General features: G+C 38.6%; 1 protein-coding gene across 4 annotated transcripts in view; it reads left to right on the forward strand.

Moving 5' to 3' along the window:
• The first annotated feature begins 317 nt into the window (after positions 1–317).
• SDAD1 (SDA1 domain containing 1) overlaps positions 318–23,358 on the forward strand; it is a 34,062-nt gene continuing 11,021 nt past the window's right edge. For 2 of the 4 annotated variants that reach the window (XM_008537206.2, XM_008537207.2), the window contains exons 1-16: positions 318–582; positions 7,215–7,319; positions 7,781–7,879; positions 10,454–10,564; positions 12,102–12,173; positions 12,305–12,405; positions 13,386–13,443; positions 14,090–14,164; positions 15,621–15,722; positions 16,814–16,883; positions 17,854–17,957; positions 19,952–20,009; positions 21,118–21,176; positions 21,790–21,866; positions 22,630–22,727; positions 22,830–22,906. In XM_008537206.2, coding sequence (XP_008535428.1) covers positions 373–582; positions 7,215–7,319; positions 7,781–7,879; positions 10,454–10,564; positions 12,102–12,173; positions 12,305–12,405; positions 13,386–13,443; positions 14,090–14,164; positions 15,621–15,722; positions 16,814–16,883; positions 17,854–17,957; positions 19,952–20,009; positions 21,118–21,176; positions 21,790–21,866; positions 22,630–22,727; positions 22,830–22,906 — 1,476 coding nt within the window. In that variant the 5' untranslated portion in view covers positions 318–372. Of the gene's footprint in view, positions 583–7,214; positions 7,320–7,709; positions 7,880–10,453; positions 10,565–12,101; positions 12,174–12,304; positions 12,406–13,385; positions 13,444–14,089; positions 14,165–15,620; positions 15,723–16,813; positions 16,884–17,853; positions 17,958–19,951; positions 20,010–21,117; positions 21,177–21,789; positions 21,867–22,629; positions 22,728–22,829; positions 22,907–23,358 lie in introns of all 4 variants that reach the window. The other 2 variants (XM_008537208.2, XM_070614629.1) reach the window with 1 other exon arrangement.

A 23,358-nucleotide genomic window follows, 5' to 3' on the forward strand; every position in this document is an offset into this window, starting at 1 on the left:
ATACAGAAAAACTAACTTATGCCCCTCATTGCTTTTTTTCCTCTCTCTAAAATAGGACAGCACTATCTACTCCCCACGAATTTTTTTAGCTTCTAATTTTAGGCTGTGGGATTTTTAAAAAACTATTAATCCTCATCTGTCTGTTTCATGTGAGTGTCACGATGATGAAATAAACTAATGTGTGTAAAGAAAAATCTTCGGATTTCAGACTATTTCAGAAATACTAGGTAGTAGCAGCTGTTGGCCCCGGGGAAAAAAAAAATCTCGTATAAACCGCTACAGAGCGTTTCGGCAGTGAGAGTAAATTTGACACTCGGAGGCCCCCATAGTGTAGTTTTAAGAGCCAAGGTGGCGCTGCCGGCCGAGCGTCCCATGTGCTGTTTCCGGCGATGCCCGGAAGCGCGATTCCGAGCCGCAGCTGAGGAGGTTGGCGGTTGCCGGCGGTGTGAGTTTTCTTCAAGCTCCTCGCTGGGGAGCCAGTCTGTAGCCATCATGTCGAACAGAAATAATAACAAGCTGCCCAGCAACCTGCCGCAGTTACAGAATCTGATCAAGCGGGACCCGCCGGCCTACGTGGAGGAGGTGGGAGAGCGGCGCGGCCACGCCAGCGGCCCGGGCGGGACTGGCTCAGACCCTGGCGGAGAGGAGGCGTGGAGTGGAGCTGGGATCCCGGCCTGCCGCGTGTTCTACAGTTGGATTCAGGGTCCCTTGCGGGGAGAGAAGGGGTTGAGGAAAGGACGTGCCTCAGGGTTCATTCCCTACCGTTTGGAAATCTGCTGTCGGTTTGGCTTTTATGCCTGTTCGCTGGACCCCGCTGCCCCGAAAACACCCTTAAAGACCTCTTTTTGCTTTAGGGTTTATCTCCCGACCTCATAGAGGTGGAGAGAAATGGACCGCCCCCAACTTCCAAGTTCCATGAAGGTTTCTCAGCCTTTTCCTTTCTGAGTCCTCTAACTTGAATTAGTCGGTAACACTTGATGAGTCGTATGTTAGGATGCTTTCGACTGGTGTCTGTTTCCAAGAGCCTGCACGCTCTGTGCCATGGGCTCTTTTGGGAAGGAGGGAGGATTCTCAAGTATGAGAGGCAGACACAGGAGCTTAGTATATCTAGTTTAACCAGGATTCAATCTCATCGGAAGCTGGCATGACCTGGATGTCAGAATTTGCTTCGGGAAACGATGAGATTGAAAAATTAGATTAGATCCAGGTTGTGGGGGGACTTTGTATACTGACCTGATACAAATTGTGAATATTAAGGGCGTTTGAGCAGAGAAATGAGAAGATGAAAACGGTGGTTTTGATATAGTCATCTGTCAGGTGCTTTCTTCAGACACTCATTTGTCTGACACGCGTTAGACAGGTATCTCTGCTGGGCATTTTCTGCAATTACTTGTTTGTGCTTCGTTCTCACTAGGTTGTGATTTATTCAATGGCTAACACATTTATTTATTTTTTGATTGCTTTTCTCATTTCCCTCCTCCCCCAGATTTTCACGTAGAAATATTTACATAAATGCTTCTTAACGAATAGTCGCAGTGGTTTAGGTCACTAGTGGAGAGAGCCTTTCCAAAGATCAAGGTGGTCAAAATAAAGAGTTAGGAATAAATACAGGAAATTAAGTAATATATGCAAGGCTTTGAGATGTGTAAAGCACTGTACAACCATTGACAGAGTAATAGTTGAGAGTCCATCTAGCGCTGTGTTTAAAAGCATTGGTTTCAAAACTAACTCTAAATCCTGGTCCTACCGTTGACCAATTGTGTAACCATGGAGGGTTATTCACTGAGCCTGTGTGTGCATTTTAGTATGTAAGAAAGAGATAATACCTACCTCGCAGGATTGCTTGTTCATTCACTTAAATATTTATGCAAATCCACACGTGTTGTGACTACTGTGTGGCAGTATAATTCTAAGCACTGGAGATACAATGATAAATGAGACAGAAATGAGAGCGTTCTTCTCTTGAACTTATGTTCTGGTGATGGTAGACATATCTGGTAAGGACTATTAAGAAAGTAAAACTGGTCAGGCAGGCCCAGTGGTGCAGCGGGTAAGTGCGCACTTTCTGCTTCAGTGGCCCGGGGTTCGTCGGTTCAGATCCCGGGTGTGGACGTGGCACTGCCTGGCAAAGCCATGCTGTGGTAGGCGTCCCACATATGAAGTAGAGGAAGATGGGCACGAATGTTAGCTCAGGCCAGTCTTCCTCAGCAAAAAGGGGAGGATTGGCGGCAAATGTTAGCTCAGGGCTAATCTTCCTCAAAAAAAAGAAAAAAAAAAATAAGTTGTCATCAAGATAGTAAAACTGGATAGGAATACATTAGAATTGGAGGCTGTTGATTTAGATCCCATGAACTGGGAAGGCTTCTCTGCTGTGATGATATTGAGCCAGACAGAGCATTCTAGACAGAGGGAATAAGAAGTGCAGGAGCTCTTGGTGGAAAAGAAGTAGAGAGGCAGCCAGTGTGGCTAAAGTGTAGTGAGCACGGAAGAGGGTGGTGGAAAATGGTGTGGGAAATGCAGGCAGAGGTCAGATCATGCAGTGCCTTTTAGACCATGGTAGAGAGTTAAAAGTTTTCTTTTAGGGCATTGGGGAGCCATTGAAGAGTTTTAAGCATAGATGTGACATGATCTGATTTATATTTTTAAAAATTTACTCTGGAGGCTAAATATAGAATGGAGTGTAGAGAAGCAAGCCTGGAAGCAGGGTAACTAATATAATAGCGGTTGGAATGTCTAGGCAAGGGATGGTGATGCCACTGTAGTTATCAACAGAAGTGGAGAGAAGTGGACAGAATGGGACTAGCTCTACATGGAGATGGAGCTGGTAGGACTCCTGGTGGAGCAGATGTGGGAGATAAGGGAAAATGAAGGAATGAAGGATGACTCAGGTTTTTTATTTCTGCACCTAGGTAGATGATAGTGACATTTGCTGAGGTTCATTCAGTATGTGCTAAGCATTGGGACTATAGTGGTGAACCATAAGATAAAAATCCTTTCTCATTAAATTATGTTCTAGTAGGAGGGGACGTAAATTGACATATAATACAGAGGATGTCAAATGATGGTAAATACTGTGGGAAAAGATGTAACGTACCAGTATATATGTTGGGGATGAGGCAGGTGTTGCAATTTTAAATGGGATAGTGAAGGGAGGCTTTCTTGAGATGATAATCTTTGACTAAAAACCTGAAGGAGGTGAGGGAGAGCTATGCAGATGTTTGGAGGAAGAGCGATCTAGGCAGAAGGAACAGCAGATACAAAGATCCTGGGTCAGGAATGTACCTGGTGGGTTTGAGGGCTATGAAAGAATCCAGTGTGGCTTGGTATGGGGAATGAGGAAAGCAGGAGTAGTATGAGGTGAAATAGAGCCATATCTTATAAGACCTAGCTGTTTTCAAGAGCTTTGGATTTTACTCTGAGTTAAGTGGAAATCTTTACAGGGTTTTGAGCAGAGGAAAACATGAACTGCCTTGTAGGAGAACAGGATCACTCTGGCTGCCTTGTTTTGAGAATAGATTGTATGTAGGAGAGCAAAGATAGAAGCAGAGACACCAGTTAGGAGCAAGAGATGATGGTGGCTTGGACCAAAATGGTAACAGTGATGAAAGTGATTAGATTCTAGATCTGGCAGGTAGAGAAAGTCCTGGGAAGCCCCAACATTTACAGGCTAGTGAGTTGCTAAATAACTAGCAAAAGGGACTAAGAAAGAAGCCAATGAAGTAGGAGGAAAACCAGTTAGTGTCCTGGAAGCCAAGTACAGAAGGTGTTCCCTGAGGGAGGGAGAGACCAGGCATGTCAGATATTGATGAGTCAAATAAGATAAATGTTGAAAATTGACCTTTAAATTTAGCGATTTGGATGTCATTGGCTACCCTGATATGAGCAGTTTGAGTAGAGGAATGGGTGCAAAAATCTGAGAGTAGGTTTAAAATTGATGGGAGTATGATTCCATTTATATGAAATGTCCAGAATAGGTGAAGCCATAGAGACAGAAAGTAGATTAGTGGTTGCCAGGGGCTGGGGGTAGCGGGGAATAGAGAGTGACTCTTTCTATAGTGATGAAAATGTTCTGAAATTAGATAGTGGTAATGGTTGCACAACTTTGTAAATATACTAAGACCACTGGATTGTACACTTGGAAAGGGTAAATTTATGTTATATGAGTTATATCTCAATTAAAAAATCTTTTTTGAAAGAGGAAAACAATTGGGCAACAAGTATGAACAACTCTTTTAAAGGAGCTTTTCTGAAAAGAGGAGAGAAATGGAGTGTAAGCTCAAGACTGAAGTGGAATCAAGAAAAGGTTTCTTTTAAGGATGGCAGAAACAACAGCATGTCTGCATACCGACAGGGCAGAAATTGTTGAGGCAGAAAATGGGCGGGGAGACTCCTGGAGCAAAGACCTAGACTGAATAGGGTTTAGAGATTGGACTGGCTTTAGATGGTGGCCTGATAATTTATTCTTAGTAACAGGAGAGAAGGTAAAGTATATGAGCTCAGATGGAGCTAGATGGTTAAATGGAATACTAATGTATGGAAATTATTCTCAGATTGCTTATACCATATTCTTTTAATGAAATTAGAGACAAGGTTATCAGTTGAGAGTAAGGATAGTGGAGAAAGTATTTAAGTTTTGAGGACAGAAGACAAACTATGAAATGGTTGCCTAGGAGAGGGGAAAGTGCCATAAGATTGGCAGAGTACACTTCAGAGCCTCTTTGAGGTTTGTGGTAATGAGTTTAAAATGAAACCAGTTAGCTGATTTTCTTCAACCATGCTCAGCTCTGAGAGTGTAGTGTTGGAGAAGGAAAGCACAAGATGGACATTTGCCAAACAGTGATGAAAGAAAGGAGCAAGTGCATTGAAGTACATGCATGGAGGTGATTATAACGATTGGTCCTGGAACTGGAGCTGGATGAGAAGGGAAGTTCGGGAGGGGAGGTTAGTGAGATAGAGTGGAAGGTAGTAAGCTCAATGGACTGCGGATTCTGGTGAGATTGAAGGGTTGTTGGAGTTGGCATAATATCAGAAAAGAGATGGAAAATAGGAGATGGTGGTTAGAGACGAGGATGCTTCTAGTGGAGATTATGACGGAGTTGTAGTTATTGGTAATGGCAAGATTTGGGATGTGACTCACCATGGAGGTGAGGGCTAAGGTGGAGTAAGACTTCAAGATGATTAGAGGAGGAGACTTCAAGGAAGTGATGGGTCAGGATATTGGAAAGACCACCCATTTGGATATGAAATCACCAAAAATTATGACAGGAATTGTTAGAGAGTGATAAGACAAGGAATAAAGAACTGAAATGTTCAAGGAATGTAGGGAATACCATAGATCATAGATGACTACAACAGGATGGGGTAATGAGTCTCAAGACATAAGATTCAAAGCTGGCAGTGGGATGCTTAACAAGGAGAAAAGGGTGCTGATCTGGAAGGATGCTCATGCTCTGGAAGTTGCATTGGGAAACAAAGAAGATACCGTTTGGGTCAGCAATGCTGAGGGAAAGAAAATGGTGTGGCACTGTGTCAGAAGAGAACCAGGATTTCAATAGAGCATCAGAGTAACTGGGCTGCTTTAAAAGATATAGATGCCTTGGGGGGGCTGGCCCCGTGGCTGAGTGGTTAAGTTCGCGCGCTCCGCTGCAGGCGGCCCAGTGTTTTGTTGGTTCGAATCCTGGGCGCGGACATGGCACTGCTCATCAAGCCACGCTGAGGCAGCGTCCCACATACCACAACTAGAAGAACCCACAACGAAGAATGTACAACTATGTACCGGGGGCTTTGGGGAGAAAAAGGAAAAAATAAAATCTTAAAAAAAAAAAAAAAGATATAGATGCCTTGGCCCCTTCTGAGAGTTCTTGATTCCCCTGGTATGGGGGTTAGAGTGAGGGGGATGAAGGATGGCTTGGGAGTCTTAGCCTTTTATGGTGACTGATGAACAAAAGGACATAATGAAATTAGTCCTGATTATCTCAAGGCAGATAGTGGTGGCTGGGCCATGGGTGAGACGGGGAAAGAAGTGGGATAAGGATCTTACCAGGAGCACATTGAGTTCTGGGGCCCTCTCCTCATTCCTGTCAATGGCAGTGTGAAGTCGAGAGAGAGTTTCATCTGAAGCATATAGGGGCTGTAGGTTTCCCTTTTGACTCCAACTGTTGGAGAAAGCTGGAGGCCTAGCAGTTTTCTTGGGGAAATCAAGAGTTGTGTTTTTTTGACCATGCTAAGTTTAAGAAGTCTGTTAGATATCTAAATAGAGATGTCAGACAATTGGGTGTATGAATTTGGAGTTCACTGGACCAGTTAGAGCTGGTAATATAAAGAAATACTCATTCTCATAGTGTCTCTCTCTCTCTCTCATACATACCCACACACAATTTAAAGCCGTGGTCTAGGGCCAGCCTGGTGGCGTAGTGGTTAAGTTCATGTGCTCCACTTCAGCGGCCCAGGGTTTGCAGGTTCAGATCCTGGGTGTGGACCTAGCACCATTCTTCAAGCCATGCTGTGGCGGCATCCCACATAAAGTAGAGGAAGATTGGCACAGATGTTAGCTCAGGGCCAGTTGTGGTCTAGGAAGGGAGAGTAGATGTAGGGCATGGAACTGAGGCCTGGTGAATTCTAACATTAGATTGATGGGTTGTTGTTAGGATTAAACATAATTAAATGAGATAATGTACATAATAAGTTTGGCACATTGCAAGTGCTGAATAAATGGAAGCTATTATCATGAATTCTGTATGTCTATTGCCTTTGGCTGTTAACACATTCTATCTAGAACTCCAGGATAAAATCTTAATAATTATTTAAAAGAAGAGGAGAATTTTGACTGGTGAGCTTAGTGTACTTGAGATATAATTTACTTTTTCTGACCCAGTAGTTTTCTGCCGATATGAGTGCTCTATATACATAGACAGTGTAGGGGTCATTTGGATAGTAAATGGCAGAATGGGGCCAGGATCTGAGTTTTTGACTCTTGCTTCACTGCTCTTTACACCACACCACCTACATTTCTGATGATAAAGGAAAGTGTCTTTAGATTACCTGTGATATGCTCAGCATTTACAAAACTCATTTGAAGAATGCAGATAAGGAAAATGTAGTGTTTCTACATACTTTTGCCACATCTTTTTCTCCATGCCACTATCAGACTTCTACTAAATAATTTTGCATTCTGTACTGAGAAGGTGACCAATTTAAATTTTATTTTTCTACAGTTTCTACAGCAGTACAATCACTACAAATCCAATGTGGAGATTTTCAAATTACAACCAAATAAACCTAGCAAAGAACTGGCAGAGCTGGTGATGTTTATGGCACAGGTAAGAAGATAATTTCTGAGTGAAACAAAGACCAGTTGTTACACGTAGTTTGCAGAGTATTTTTCTGGTAATATACAATATCATTTCATTTGGGACCGGAAGCTTAATTTAAAAAAACTTTTTTAACTCCCTTTTTGCAGATTTTATTTTCTCTCTGTGTTAAGTTAGAGGATTTCACCAGAGCATTTCAGAACCAGCTAGAGCAAAACTTTCAAACTACTTGTTTTTATCAAATTCATTATAAAAGCAGATTCTGAATCATGTCACACTTAATTTACTAAGACTAGAGGAAATATGAAAGAAGTCAGAGAAGTCAGCTTGTAGAAGAAAAAGAGACGATTTGGAACCATCTACTTCTATGAAACAGAGCCTTTTACTCTCCTTTTGCAGAACATCCTAAATATGTGCATATGAATTATAAGAGAGAGAGAAACTTCAGAAGAGCCTTTGCTTTGTTACAGATTGGTCACTGCTATCCAGAACATTTAAGTAACTTTCCTCAAGAGCTGAAAGATCTTCTCTCCTACAATCACACTGTCTTGGATCCAGATCTTCGAATGGTAGGACCAGTATTTGGATTGATAAATTGTGTGGTGTTCATATGTGTGTGTAATACGTATTTAAATGAGAACAGCCTCTCAGGTAAACATCTTTTTAAAATGTAAATGGGAATGTATCATCCCTTCCTTAAAATCTTTCTATGTCTTCTCATTTATGCTTAGAATAAAACTCAAAGTTATTAATGTGGCCTGTAAGTACCTATATGATCTGCTTCCTGCCTGGGTTTTTGACCTCATCTCCTTTTCTGCTCCACTTCTCTCTCTGATCTTTCTGTTTTTCAGCATGCTAACCCTGCCAGGATGCTCTATTCCCTCTTTGGAATAGGTTATTCAAATCTCATATGCATCCTTCTAGTTATTCAAATATCATATGCCTCAGGAGCCCTAATTCAACTTAAACTTTTTAGAATGCTTAATTTATAAATTTATCCATTACATAACCAGCTTGAGCATTTAAACATTGTCACTTTAGTGGTTGACATTGGGTCCTGGCTGAGATCCCCTTTACCAGGCCAGTGCTCCCATTTTCCCCACCTGCAGTAAATGTTGGCTGCGAATGGCCCCCAGCTGCCCTTTCTCTTGAGCATTGTCTTCAGGTAAATGTGAGCCCTAGCACCTGGGAGGTTGCCTTCCCAGCCCACACCTGATACCTGACTAACCCAGAGGTACAAAAGCCCAGCCCCTTTCCTCAGGATGGGTCCAACTTTGTTTTACAATCTGCGCTCCAGAGCTTCTCTGTGATCAGGCTAAAGCTAGTCTCCAGACAAGGACACATCCTTGCTCAGCTTTTCTTTTCTCTGTCCTAACTTGCTTCCTTTACTTCCCTTCCAGAAGAGAGCATACTCTGGACAAATCACTATAATGAATCGACTCTGTTTCTAGGGAACCCAACCTAAGGCATTTTCAAATTTCATACATCTGCTTGTCAAATAGCAGGTAGAATTTAACACAAATATTATGATCACAAAACATATTAATCCTATGCCAAAACTTGTAAAAATGCTAAATCCATAGATTCAACCTCATTTCTTATTCTTACATTTCCCCCAGCTTTCTGTAATTCTACAGTTATTATACTTCTCTAGGATTTTATTAATTTGATTAGACCCAAAAGAAAAAGAATACCATCTCAGACTAGTCAAGGTTGCAGGCTCTGGCTTGTCAACTCATTGACTCTCGGTTGGGACTTCGGACCTGGCAGCACAGCCCAAGAGGCTTCAAACTTGAACCACTAGTCGGAAGACTTACTTATGTCATGGAACTTTTCAAGTTCCTATATATTGTACAGATTTGAAAGTTTGAGTATAGAGACTTAGTGTCTTTCCAAGTAATTAGGTTTTCTTTAAGTTTTGTGTGACCAAAAGTACCCAACCAAACTGGTCTGCAGGCATTAATGAATAAATAAATATGTGGGTATGTTTCTTTATAATGTTTTATGATGATTATTAAAAAATAATAGTAGAGCTTTCCTTTGCTAGGAATCAAGGGATTGAGTGTGTAATTAGCATTTCTCTTTAGAGGAATCATTTAGAACACACTGGTAGATCCTCTTTTTAATTGGCTGTTATGATAACTGCCAGTCCTTGTTGACTGCTGGACTTTCTTTCTACCTAGTATATATCCTATTTTTCTAGGGCTTTTTGAATTATTCCCAAGTTTTTGTTCCCTCTTTCCTGCCACTGATGGAAACAGACTGTATTTCTTAGTGGAAGAAACAAAATACCCATGTATATATTAACTTTAATAAAATCAATAAAATGAATTTTTTACATTTCTCTTTCTTTGACATTGTGATTACCTTTTTATGTACTTTTTATTCATTTCTTCTCTAAGCATTACTATTTTTATTATTTTATGTTCAAGTTGTCACTACCTGGCCAGTGGGAGTTTTTTAGTCCCTTTAGCAATACCCTTGATGTTTGTGGAAGCATCCTTGCATTCTGGGAGAAATAGTTCCAAACTTTTTCTTACTGTTTTTCCTGCCCCAAGACTTGGAATCAACTATTCTCCAAGGATTATGTCTTCTGTCTAATGGAGGATAGTATTAGAGGCCAAAATTTGGGTAAGAAGGGTACTCATGAAAGTTGCTGGTAAGCAAGAGTGCTACCACTGCTGCTGGGCCGTTCTTAAAACTAAGAGTACTTCAAAAGAATGCCTTATTCAGATTGTTTATTTCAATTTAGTGTGTTATGTAATTGTTACCCCACCTTTCTTATCTTTGTGGATTCATTGATCACTAGAGTTTGTCATATGTTGACACTTCCTTGACCTCCCTGTATAAAATAGCCCTCCCTCAGTCACTATGTATCAATTATATTACCTTATTTTACTTCCTTTGTGACACTTATCATTATCTGAGATACACCTGTTTATATGCTTACTAGGTTGTCTGTCCCCTCTTCTGCTCCACCCCCAGTGTAAGGTCCATGAGGGCAGAGACTCTGTGTTCTGTTCTGATGCCTAGAATAATGCCTAGTTAGTAGAAGACGTTATGCTTTTTTGGGATATACATGCTCCATTTTCTCATCTTAACTTTGTCATTGTCTTATAGTATGTTTTCTTTTCCTCCCTGAGACATTTTGCAAAGCTTTGATCTTGCTGAGAAATAAGAATCTCATCAATCCATCAAGTTTGCTAGAACTCTTCTTTGAACTTCTGCGTTGCCATGATAAGCTTCTGCGAAAGGTAAGGAGCAAAATTGCTTTCTTTGTTCTATGTCACTCTTCCTTGCAGTAACATAAAACTTGTAGAGTTTGGAATCCTTTGAATTCTTGATGCTTCACATTATTGGATACATTTAAGAATCATTTTAATAGGAAAAAATCATTGTGTGCATGCATCGTAGTGATAGTAGCTAAACATTTATTGAATGCTTACTTTTTGCCAGGTACCATTCTCAGAGCTTGTACATATTTATTTCTTTACTCACAAAACCCCATGACATAGAACAAGGAGGAGGAGGAGAATTATTATTTTACAGTTGGAAAGGCTGAGGCACAGAGTGATAGAGTAATGTGCCCCGGGTCACACAACTTCTGAATGGTAAGGTCAGAACGTAAACCCAGGCAGTGTGGCTCTAGAACCCAAGCCCTTTTCCACTGCACTATACCGACTAGCTAAATCACAGCATGGACTGGACACTCATAGCTATAACTGCTCCCACCCTCTCCCCAAAACAACTCACTTCTTGTTGTTATTAGTATTTCCCTATGACTTTGTATTTGCTTATATAAGACCAGAAGCTGAAGGTTTATCAGAGAAATTTAAGAAATAAAAGTTAAGTTTACATTTATTAACTTAAAGTTATTTTCAAAGTATTAAGACACTTCAACCATGTGATTTTAGCAATTGTACTTCTTAGTTTAGCTTATGGAATAAAAGTGGTCCATGGGAAAATATTTTGGGTACCAGTGATATCTATGTAAGTCCCAGTATCTTCTTGCATGCACTTAGGGGCTCAATAAATGGAGTAACTTTCCTTTTTTTAAATAACAATTTTATTGAGACATAATTCATATAAACTTGTCCATTTAAAGTGTGCAATTCAGTGGTTTTTAGTATGTTCACAGAGTTGTGCAGCCATCACCACAGTGAATTTTAGAACATTTATACCACCCTCAGAAGAAACCCATTCCCATTAGCAGTGATTTCTCATCCCCCCATCTATCCCAACCATAGGCAACCACCAATCTACTTTTGGTCTCTATAGATTTGCCTACTCTGGATATTTCATCTAAATGAAGTTGTATAATATGTGGTTTTTCCTGACTGACCTTTCACCTAGCGTAATGTTTTCAGTGTTCATCCATGTTGTAGCATGTATCAGTACTTCATTACTTTTTGTTGCCAAATAATATTTCATTGTCTGGTTGTATCACATTTGTTATCCATTCATCAGTTAATGGAGGTTTGGATTGTTTCTACTCTGACTCTTACAAGTAATGCTGTTATGAATATTTGTGTGAATATTAGTTGGAAACACGTTTTCATTTCTCTTGGGTATATAACTGAGAGTGGAATTGCTCCCTATGGTAGCTCCATGTATAACCTTTTGAGGGTAGTTTTCCTTTTGCTTTAGCTGCTGCTTTTTGTTTTATTTGTTTTTGGTGTCTTTTGTGATAGAATGAAAAGTAAATCCTTTTGTACATTTGTACTTTTCTCCAAATTGAGCAAGGTGAGAAATGTTGGTTTATATGTAAATGTTTTTGTTTCTTTTCCTCAGACTTTATACACTCATATTGTGACTGATATCAAGAATATAAATGCAAAACACAAGAATAATAAAGTGAATATAGTAAGTACTCTTTTGTTTTCCATGTTAAGAGCATTGTACCATCAGTATATTAGATTTGCCTACTCTGGATATTTCATATAAATGGAGTCATATAATATGTGGGTTTTTTTCTTTCTCTTCTTTTTCTTCAGGTATTGCAGAATTTCATGTACACCATGTTAAGAGACAGCAATGCAACTGCAGCCAAGATATCTTTGGATGTGATGATCGAACTCTACAGAAGAAACATTTGGTAACATATATGTATTTGTCTCTTGAGAAATAGACTCTTTTATTCATTTGTAATTACTACAGAGCACATAAGTTTTTTTTTTGATCTTGAGCTCTTTAATATATCTCTGTCATAGATTAAATTGTAAGTAAAAATACAGAGATAATCCAAGTAACTAATAACATTGGCTACCGTTTCTTGAGCACCTGCACTTCGCATTATCTCCTTCAACCTTCAGAACAGTGTAATGCAGCTTATCTGGAATTATCCCCATCTTTTAGGTAATGAAACGGAAGTTCAGAGAGTTTAGGTTTTATAGCTAATAAAGGGCAGAGTTGAAATTTAAACGCATATCTGTCTGACTCCAAAAATCTGAGCTCTTTCTACTCTGCCTCTCTGAAGATTTTCAAGTCAATTTATCCTCTATCTGTAAATTAATCATGTTTCATAAACTTTGGCTTGTTGATACAGTGTCCCCAACTCTTGTCTCTTGCTTTTCTTGATCGCTATTTTTTTTTAATATAAAAGTAGTTTTCATTGCAGCAGAAAATCTGGAGAAGCTAGAAAAGTTTTTTAAAAAAATTATTGATAGCCCCACCACCCAGAGAGACAGTCAACATTAATATTTTATGATATTGCCTCCTGTCTTTTCTTTAACATGAATTTTTGAATATGGTTGGAATTTTTGCTGTATTATAGTTTTTTATTCTGTTTTTTGTTGTTACTGTTTTTCACATGAGTAGGTTCCTATGTCATGAAAAACTCTTCAAAAAGTCCATCTTAATGGCTGTGTAATTTTCTGACTTAAAACTGGGCTAAACTTTGATTGAATATTCACCTGTGGTTGATTATATAGCAACCATGACTTTTTAAAATATTACCACTATGAATTCTAACATGTCAGAAATACTTATTATATTGTTTATTTTGTGTCATTGTCTATGCTATAAAATACAATAGAATGAAAATTTACTTGAAAACACTCATTTGTCTTTCCCCAGGAACGATGCCAAAACTGTCAACGTGATCACAACTGCGTGTTTCTCTAAGGTCACCAAGGTGAGCGCCTGTAGGCCTGTGTGAAGGCCTCTCTGTGATGGTGTGCTTCTCCGGAGAGAAGGTGAAGGAGATGGGGCTGTGAGGAGGCGGTAGTGTGCAGACGCGCAGTGCATGTTTAGTAGTGCTTTCTTTGTGCTTTGACTGCTTCCCTGGGTCATCTGCTTTAGAGGAGTCACACAAAATTATCATGCGTATTAAACGATAGCCTTAGCATTTATTCATGTTTTTGTCTGTAATTCTTGACTCTTCTTCTATTGGGCTCAGGCACAGCTGAAAGAAATTTAAGGACTGGATTTGACTTTCTGTTAGAAGGGCTGTAATGTCCCTTTTCTTGTGTAGGTTGTTAAAATTCTTGACAGCCTACTTGAAGGGTAACAACTATGTGGAATCTGGCTGTTTTTATCTAGTTGAAGATTTTTTTTAATTACATATTTATAGGACACATAACATTATAAAAACATTATATTTTAATTAAGAAAAATGAACCCAAATTCCACCACTCTGATTTTTTTTCTTCAGATCCTACTTCATATGTATGTCTAAAGTGAATAAAAGTATTTATTTATACTTTTAAAAATAAATGAAAGTGTTTATTCTTTTTTGTAAGCTGGGTTAAGTAATTGACTTTATTCTGATTGGTCCTTAGATATTAGTTGCTGCTTTGACATTCTTCCTCGGGAAAGATGAAGAGGAGAAACAGGACAGCGACTCAGAATCTGAGGTTAGTTTAACCTTAGATGCTTCTGAACTTTGCAGATTTCATTGTTGCTCTCAGTACAGACTATAAAATCGGTGACTGCTCAAGTTAGATAGAAACTTATATGTCACCTTCATCCTTTATTGAGTACTGCCATGTGGAGATTTTATTCTGTTTAGAGTTTGTCACTTAATTTAGTAACACTGGTTAAATAACTGATAAAACTTAGATTCATTCAGCCTTGTTCTTAGTTCTAAAGCTATACCTATATCTCACTGTATAAATTTAGAATGAAGATTGCTGCCAGCATGTTTTTGAGGTAGCATGTTGACATCATAGAAGTTTAGAGTAGGGAGAAGGAGAGGAATAATATGGCATTTTTAAAAGGAAAAATCAAGATTTATGATACCATGAAATGTTCTTTATTAAAAGATGTTTCTTATTAAAACTAAAAGGGAGGGGCTGGCTCAGTGGCGTAGTGGTTAAGTTAGTGCGCTCCGCTTCAGCAGCCTGGGGATTGCGAGTTTAGATCCCAAATGTGGACCTACAGACTGCTCATCAAGCTGTGCTGTGGCAGCATCCCATGTATAAAATAGAGGAAGATTGGCACAGGTGTTGGCTCAGGGACAATCTTCCTCAAGCAAAAAGAGGAAGATTGGCAATAGATGTTAGCTCAGGGGCAATCTTCCTCACCAAAACAAAAAAACATAAAATAAAAGGAGGAAATTCTAAAAGAAAAATTTTTCTTCCCGTTTTAGCATTTTGGTGACAAGAATACTAGAGTACATAATAACATCTTTTAATTCATTTTGTTATTTTATTAAGTGTATGAATAGTAATTCTTATTGTAAAAATTTCAGACACTATAGATAGATAGTTTTCTTACCACGTCTTATTTCCACTTCCTAGATAGATTTCTACTTCACAGATAACCATTTTGTTTCCTACACATTTATATATGGTTGTATGTGTATATTGCCTTACATGTGTAGCAGATTTTTAAAAACTACATAAATAATATATGTACTATTCTGCAGCCTACTTTCTTTGTATTGATCTATAGAGATGTACCAATGCATTTCAGTCTTCTTACATTAGTACATATGGCTCTATCTCATTCTTTTAACCTCTACATAATATTTCAGAATATGAATGTATTATAGTTTGAGCATTTCCCTATTGATACATACTTATTTCCAGTTTATTTTTTCACAAAAAAACAAAGTTGCATTCTGTCTGTATATTATACTGCAATAAAAATTAAAAGCAAAATGTAAAAACAATCCTGCTGCAGTGAAAGATCTCTGTATGTGCCTGTTTGTGCACAGGGGCAAATATTTTTTATTGAATTTTAAGTCATATTTATTTTTAATAGCTGTGTGCAAAGAGTATAAGTACAAAGAAGTGGTTGAAAGGATTACTGTTTGCTTTTATGCAGATTTTCCTTGTTTACACTCTTACAAAGTAGTTTCTTCTTCAGGACGATGGACCAACAGCAAGAGACCTGCTAGTACAGTATGCCACAGGGAAGAAAAGCTCCAAACACAAGAAGAGGTTGGAAAAGGCTATGAAAGTACTCAAGGTGAGACTTGTACCTGGGAAATGAGATAGGAATCATTAGAATGCAAAATAATGTATTTTTTAGCAAAAGCTTTTAAGAATTTGAAATTAAAAAAATAGCATTTTTGAAAGACTTAAACTTGTATGATGAATTTTTAAGCACTAATTTTTTAGATGAATACATGTTTTCAGCTCTAGCAAAATCAGTAACTTGAATAATTAATTTGATTAAATTCACTTTTCACTTGTTCTGATCAAGATGGCCTGTATTAGGGTATCTGTCCTAGATATGTCTTCTCAGAAGAATGCATGAATGAAGTACATTTTATATTTTGTAATGATTATTGTGAAAATCATTAATTTGGCCCTTGTGTGTTTTTTAATGTTATGTTTCCAAATTCTTTTAAGCCTTAAATTGGAACATTTCCAAGATTTAATCTTAAAAGGCAAAAATCGCTTTTATTTCTTCTAGTTGAACTAGAAGCTTGGAGCTTACTGCCTATGTGTTTTGTTTTGTTTTTGAGGAAGATTAGCCCTGAGCTAACTACTGCCAATCCTCCTCTTTTTGCTGAGGAAGACTGGCCCTGAGCTAATATCCATGCCCATCTTCCTCTACTTTGTACGTGGGATGCCTACCACAGCATGGCTTTCCAACCGGTGCCGTGTCTACAGCCACGATCCAAACCGGCGAACCCCAGGCTGCTGAGAATCGGAACTTACGCACTTAACTGCTGCGCCACTGGGCTGGCCCCTGCCGATGTTTTCTTCTAGGATTTTTATGGTTTCAGGTCTCGTGTTCAAGTCTTTAATACATCTCGAGTTAATTTTTCTGTATGGTGTAAGATAGTGGTCCAGTTTCATTCTTTTTCATGTGGCTGTCTAGATTTCCTAACGCCATTTATTGAAGACACTGAACATTCTCAAGGTTTAATCTTAAAAGACAGATCCCACCTTTAGTTCTTCTGGTTTAAAGAAAGGTTTTTGGAACAGAAATTTTTTTTTTTAAGTAGTATGGTAGACTTGATAACAGCTTTTAGCACGTTAGCACATTTAATCCCAGGGGCCTCATCACTAATTCAGGATGTAAACGTTTTTCCTCTCCCTTTCTTTCAGAAACAAAAGAAGAAGAAAAAACCAGAGGTGTTTAATTTTTCAGCTATTCACTTGATTCATGATCCCCAAGGTACTATAATTATGACTTCCGAAGTCCTTATTGGCTTTCTCTCTGCCTATTTAGTTCTCTACCTTTAGGGTTACTAGGGTATACCAGATCCCTGGCACTTAATTAGTAGTCAGTAAATACTTAGTTGTTGCCAGTTGGTTGTAGCCTGGAGAATTATGTTCTAAAGCAGTGATTCCCAGTGCACAAGAAAATAGGACAAATGTAGAAGAACAACTCTGCAATTCATGTCTTTAACAACACAATAGTGGTGGACGTTGAAAATTGACAATCTTTTGTTGGTCCTTTTTTGTTCTTTTTAAATTGGTCTGTGGAAACCAAAAGTTTGGGGAACCCTATTCTAGAACACTAGTTCTTGAACTAGATTGCACATTGGGCTCCCCTAGGGAATTTATGAAACTATGCTGATGCTTGGGCCGTGTTATCCCTAGAGACACTGATTCGTTGGTATGGGGTACAGCTGGGCATTGGGACTTTTAAATGTTCTCTATCTCTGATGTACAGCATTGTTTGCTGACTCCTCTTCTCTGTCAGTTTCTCACACTTTAATGTTTATACAGATGACCTGAGGATCTTGTTAAAGTGCAGATTCTGATTCAGTAGGTCTGGGGTGGGGCCTGAGATTCTGCATTTCTGCCAAGCTCCCAGGTAGACCGGCTGCTGGTGGTCTGCAGATCACACTTGGAGAGCAAGGCTCTAGTAAGTGGAGCACCTATCAGTCACTTAAGATGCTGATCCAAAACATCTTGGGAATCCTTAAGACTTAACGTTGGGCACCACTGGAAGTAGATTCACCCGTGTGTGAGTCTTCACCTTCTGTCCTGCTGCTGCTTTTATCCTGGTTCAGCAGAGTGATTGCAGGCACAGCTGTCCCAGAGTCAGTGATCTGACTATTGCCTTTCTCTACACCTATTAGATAATGTCGTACAGACCGTGGATCCACAGTGTACTTCCCTGATATTCTCCTTTCTAGATTTTGCAGAAAAACTACTAAAGCAACTGGAGAGCTCTAAAGAGAGATTTGAAGTGAAGATGATGCTCATGAACCTCATCTCCAGATTGGTGGGAATTCATGAGGTTTGAGTTACATTATGCTTCTCTTGGTGAATGTTAGAAGTAGAATTATTCTTGGTAAAAGGAAAGCTACTAAGGTAGAGCAGAGGCTTAACTTTATGCCCCAAAACCATTTAAACCCATACAATTTACAGAAGAATAAAATCTCTCATTCTGAAAAAAACTCTTTTTATCACTTTGTTTTCTTATCAATGAGAATGGATGTTATATTGTACATGTATTCAGTTTATGGACAGACTTTTTTTTTTTTTAAAGATTGGCACCTGAGCTAACAACTGTTGCCAATCTTCTTTTTTTTTTAATGCTTTTTCTCCCCAAATCCCCTCAGTACATAGTTGTATATTCTAGTTGTGGGTCCTTCTAGTTGTGGCATGTGGGATGCCACCTCAGCATGGCCTAATGAGCAGTGCCATGTCCGTCCCCAGGATCTGAACCAGCGAAACCCTGGGCTGCTGAAGTGGAGCATGCAAAGTTAACCACTCAGCCACGGGGCCGGCCCCTGGACAGACTATTTTGTGTTCTGTTTTTCTACTTTCTATCTATTCAACTTTGTCCCACATACACATTTTTTCTGAGCCAATATAACTCATATATTTGTGTTGATTATTACTACACTTTGCAGTTTGTTAATCCCTTCGTAGCTTTCCTGACTTCCAGACCACTCTAGTAGGGGATTGTCTTGTTTGCAAAGCTGAATTCTCTGCTTATTTATTTAGATTGCAAGAGCTCCTTGGTAGTATTTATGTATATATATTCTGTATACATATGGAAACTTCACACATACTCTTAGACTAATTGCCATTGTAGAAAAGGAGAGATTCCCACAAATTTAGGCGATAAAGAAGTGACCATTGAGGTTGTTCCCTATCATTTTGTTCTTGTGACTGATGCTGTGCCGAACATCACTGAATGTGTTGCTTTTTTCAGAAAGTTTTTTAAATAAAACAAGAAGAGTGAAACAGGCTTGTTTATTGAAAATCACACAGTATAGACATACATCAAGTTAAAAATGAAAGTACACGCATGAGTGAAACCACTTGTTCCCTTTCTCTAAGAAAAACTTGTCAACATATTAGTGAATACATTTCTTTTTCTCTGTGGGCTGCAGTCCTAAAGCAGGATTATCAGCTCAAGTCTTGTTACATTTGTGCTGTAATGTCATGTCAGACCTGAATTTGGGCTTGATAGGAAAGCAAAATTGAATTGTGGTTTAAGCATGGTCTGATGGGAGTGATACTGGAGTTTCACAACTGAGTACACTTCAACATCTGTCTTTATATTGAGCCCAAGGCTTCCCTGTTACTTCTTACTTCTCTGGCCGTGAGTTTGCTTTGTGGCTAAAATAGAAAAAACTAATTTATTCTCACATGATGAACTTTAAAAAAGACCAGCCCATCTGCAGAGTTCCTCTTGAAGTTACAGATTATCACTGCTTAATAACTAGACCCTTGTCCCCTTGGTCTAGGTAGACTCCCGTGTTAGTATTTTCTCTGTAAGATATGGAGCTCAGAGTGATCCCTCCATTGTGGGTGGACTGGTATCCAATAGTAAGACTAGAACTGTGCGTTTTTTGGTGATCAGATTATACTAGGTGCTATTCAGATTTGAATTACTATTTTATCCCTTGCTTTGGAGGCTTAGTATCAATGCTGTTCCTTCCTGTAATCCTCTTTATTGTTGAAGACTAAAAAATTAGTTCTGCAGCCACACTAGTTTTAAAAGTAGAAAAATGTTACCTTTTGGTTGCCTTTTTTCCTCTTAGTTTATTGTCCATACACTTTCTTCTTTCTTGACATATTGAGGATAGCAGCATAGCCTTCCTTGGTTAATACAGCACATTGAATCATCCTGGGATGTGAATGCTTGTTGAGAAAAAACAAAAGTGAAAAATGATTCCCGATTAGTTGAGCTTGATGATATAATTGCATTATGGAAATAGGAAACTCTACAGCTTCAGTTGCGTAAATATTAAAGTGAGTGCATGCTTCTTTTCACAGCTTTTTCTCTTCAATTTCTATCCCTTTGTGCAAAGGTTTCTGCAGCCGCACCAAAGAGGTAAGCCTCCTACTTGCAATGTTCCTTTGGTGGCCTTGGGGTTAGAATAACCATCCAAAGTCTTTTGTTCTGGAGTTATTAAAGACAGAGTTAGGAGTGAAGTGCGTTCTGTATCAGAGAAGAGGAGGGATACCCTTATGTTTTCTTTCCAGAGTTTGCCATGCATTAATTGTTCTGCTCATCAACTTTAAGAAACAGTTATCTTAGGGAAAAACAAAAAACAAAAATTGGTTTCTCAAAGCAAGTCTTTTTGTAATACCATAAATGCTCCTGTGGCAAATTCCTTAAAAGAAGTTCAATCTTTTACTGTAACTTTGTAATAGATATCAGGATTTTATCTTGGTGCTTTCATTGTCCATGTGTATATTCTCAGTTAAAAACAACATAAAAGCAGGAAGAAGAGACAGTTGTTTTTCCCTTTGAACTTGAATCATTGTAGGAAGGAAACAAACATTCATTAATACTTAACATGAGCCAAGTACTGTGGTAAATGCTTTACATATATCATCTCATCTAATCCTCACTTCAGTCCTGCGAGGTGTAGAAAGAGAGAAAAAACACCAAGGTCATTCAGCAAATAAATGACAAATAAGGATTTATCTCACTTCTTTCTTTTGCCATAGACCTCATTCTTTGTATATACTGCCCCTTAAAAGGGAGAATGTGTGTGTATATGTGTATGTTTGTATTTATTCACTTATTCAGTAATTACTATGCTGCGTACTGCGCTACACACCCAAGGATTCTACAGTGACCATAAAGCAAAGTGCTTACATTCTAGAGGGAGATCTAGACAGAGCTGTGTGTAATACGTCCAAGTAAAGATAAAGATTTTGAAGAAAAAGGACGCAGAGTAAGGACAATAGGGAGTCCTGGGGTGGGTTCTGTTTTAGATTATGTGGCCAGGAAAGACATTTTGACAAGTCAGCAGTTGAATGAGGACCTGAAGGAAGCGAGGGGGTGAGCCATGCAGATATGTGGGAATTGGGTGTCCAGATGGAGTAAGCAACAATAGCATTAAGGCCAGCATGTGCCTGCATGTTTGCTGTAGGCCTAAGGGGCAGAGTGATAAACTGACTATGACCTTTCTGATCTCTTACATTTTTAGAAGTAACAAAGATCCTTCTTTTTGCTGCACAAGCATCTCATCACTTAGTACCCCCAGAGGTGAGAATTCTTAAAGCTACTTGTGTCTGGATCTGATGCATGCATAAAAGTGCCAGTGTTAAGTGCCAGTAATCTCCCACAGAGATTACTGTCTGTCCCTCCTTTCCTTTTTTTTTTTTAAATAAAGTAAGTGGAAGAGGCACTAACTCTTAAGGAGATAGACACAGAAGTTCAGTTATAGAAACGAAAGAAAATTTACGCTAGAAAGTAAAGTTCATTTTGGATAAGTTGTTGATTTTGTTTAATTGCCAGATTTTATGATGGGGATGTCAAGAATATCAGTAAATTTATAGTGATTATTTTTCAAAGCTGATAATTATTTTCTTTGATTAAAATAGCGCTGGATTATCCTGAGTCAAAGCAGTTTTTTTAATCCATATTGAAAAATAAAGGAGAGGAAAATTTAATCTGAGAAAAGTCAAGAAGACTGAAACTCATAGTGGAGTATGTTCATGTCTGTCTTCCTCAGTCGTGATTGCTTCCAAATTGATTCCACCAAAAGTGGAGGGCTGTTTTTCCATTGTGCATAATCTGTTGACCCTTCATCCTCAAGTGTTTGAGTAGGTGCAGACGTTTTACCGGCACTCATCTCTTTTCTTTTATTTCCATTCAGATCATTCAGTCATTGCTTATGACCGTGGCCAACAATTTTGTTACCGACAAGAACTCTGGGGAAGTCATGACAGTAGGGTATGTAAAATGTGGCTGGAGGCAGTGGATATATTTTTAATGTACCAGGTTTGCTTTATGTTACCAAGATAAAAGATTTCAGCTGGCAATATGGCCTCTAGAGAAGCAGTTTAAATATACTTCAGTCTTCTCAGAAGGCTTATTATTTTTATTTTATTGGTCAGAATTTAGAAGAGGGAGCTGAGGAAAAGATATTTGTTCTTTTAATGAACACTTTGTTTTTTTTATTAGCTTTACTCTTTCAAATGAATTATTATTTGGCAATCTAATTGTTTTTCTCCTCTCTCTTAACCTGAACTCATATCTTCCCCTGGAACAAGTGATTTATTATTGAATAACTGTTTAATTCCAGTGGCCCTTTTGATTAATTCAAAAATAAGTGTGAGCAATGGTTTAAGGATCGTCTAATCTGTCCTGCTTTGCTGAGCAACTGGGGTAACAGCCCTAAAGACATTCAACTTTTCTTACTTGACCTAGTACTTTTTTCCCCTTAGAGTTGGCAAATAAATGCTGCCATGATTTACTTTACAGAGAAGACACTGTTTCTTTTTCCACTAATAGAATAAATAGCTATAAACTGTCTAGAATAAAAGCCCTCTAAGGCTGCCCACCCTCACATTCTCCACCATGCTACAGTTTTAGAGACCCAAACCCTATAAACCCAACCTATATTCCTTTCGATTTAGTCTTTTTAGGGAACCTTCTTGGGTTGAACCACATGAAATTGCTCTTTTGGTTTTTTCATTTGTTTTTCCTTTTCTAGAATCAATGCTATAAAAGAGATAACAGCTCGATGTCCTCTAGCCATGACTGAAGAACTTCTCCAAGACCTGGCTCAGTATAAAACCCACAAAGATAAAAGTAAATTTTTATTCTTGGTAGATTGAAGAGTATAGAGTGATTCATTTTTACCTCAATAGATTCTTTGCCCTGAAGTTTCTAATTAAAGATATTATTTTACAGATGTGATGATGTCTGCTAGAACTTTGATTCAACTCTTCCGAACACTGAATCCTCAGATGTTGCAGAAGAAATTCCGGGTAGGTAAAGCATACATGTGTTGATCTAAAGGTATGGTCTCAAGAAAGGTGAGAGTAATTTTCTACAGTTTGAGTTTTAGTATTTGTGGTCTTTCCATTATAAGTATTTGTGATACATATAGTTTTATTCTTTAAGCTCAGAATACAGTTGATTGAATACCGTTGCCTTAAATATTTTGTAGTTGATTCATGCTCTTTGGTGATGTGTGAGTGTTATAGACCTAATAGGCTGTTTCAAGTCTTTAGCTGATGCCAGTATTTAACAGGCTATTCCCCAGCCAGATTCTACCTCTTTCAAGTTAGGAGGGAAGCTGCATGTGTGTAACAGGTGGTGATCTTGAGACTTAAGAGTCAGCAGTTACTCTGTGATAACTGCCAGTTTCTTGATCTGGATCAGAAGAAAGCAAGAAAATAGTGGGCAGAGTCCTGGCTAGAGGATTTATTTTGACCTA

This window comes from Equus przewalskii, chromosome 3, assembly GCF_037783145.1.
Source record: "Equus przewalskii isolate Varuska chromosome 3, EquPr2, whole genome shotgun sequence".
In the NCBI taxonomy this organism is placed as follows: domain Eukaryota; kingdom Metazoa; phylum Chordata; class Mammalia; order Perissodactyla; family Equidae; genus Equus; species Equus przewalskii.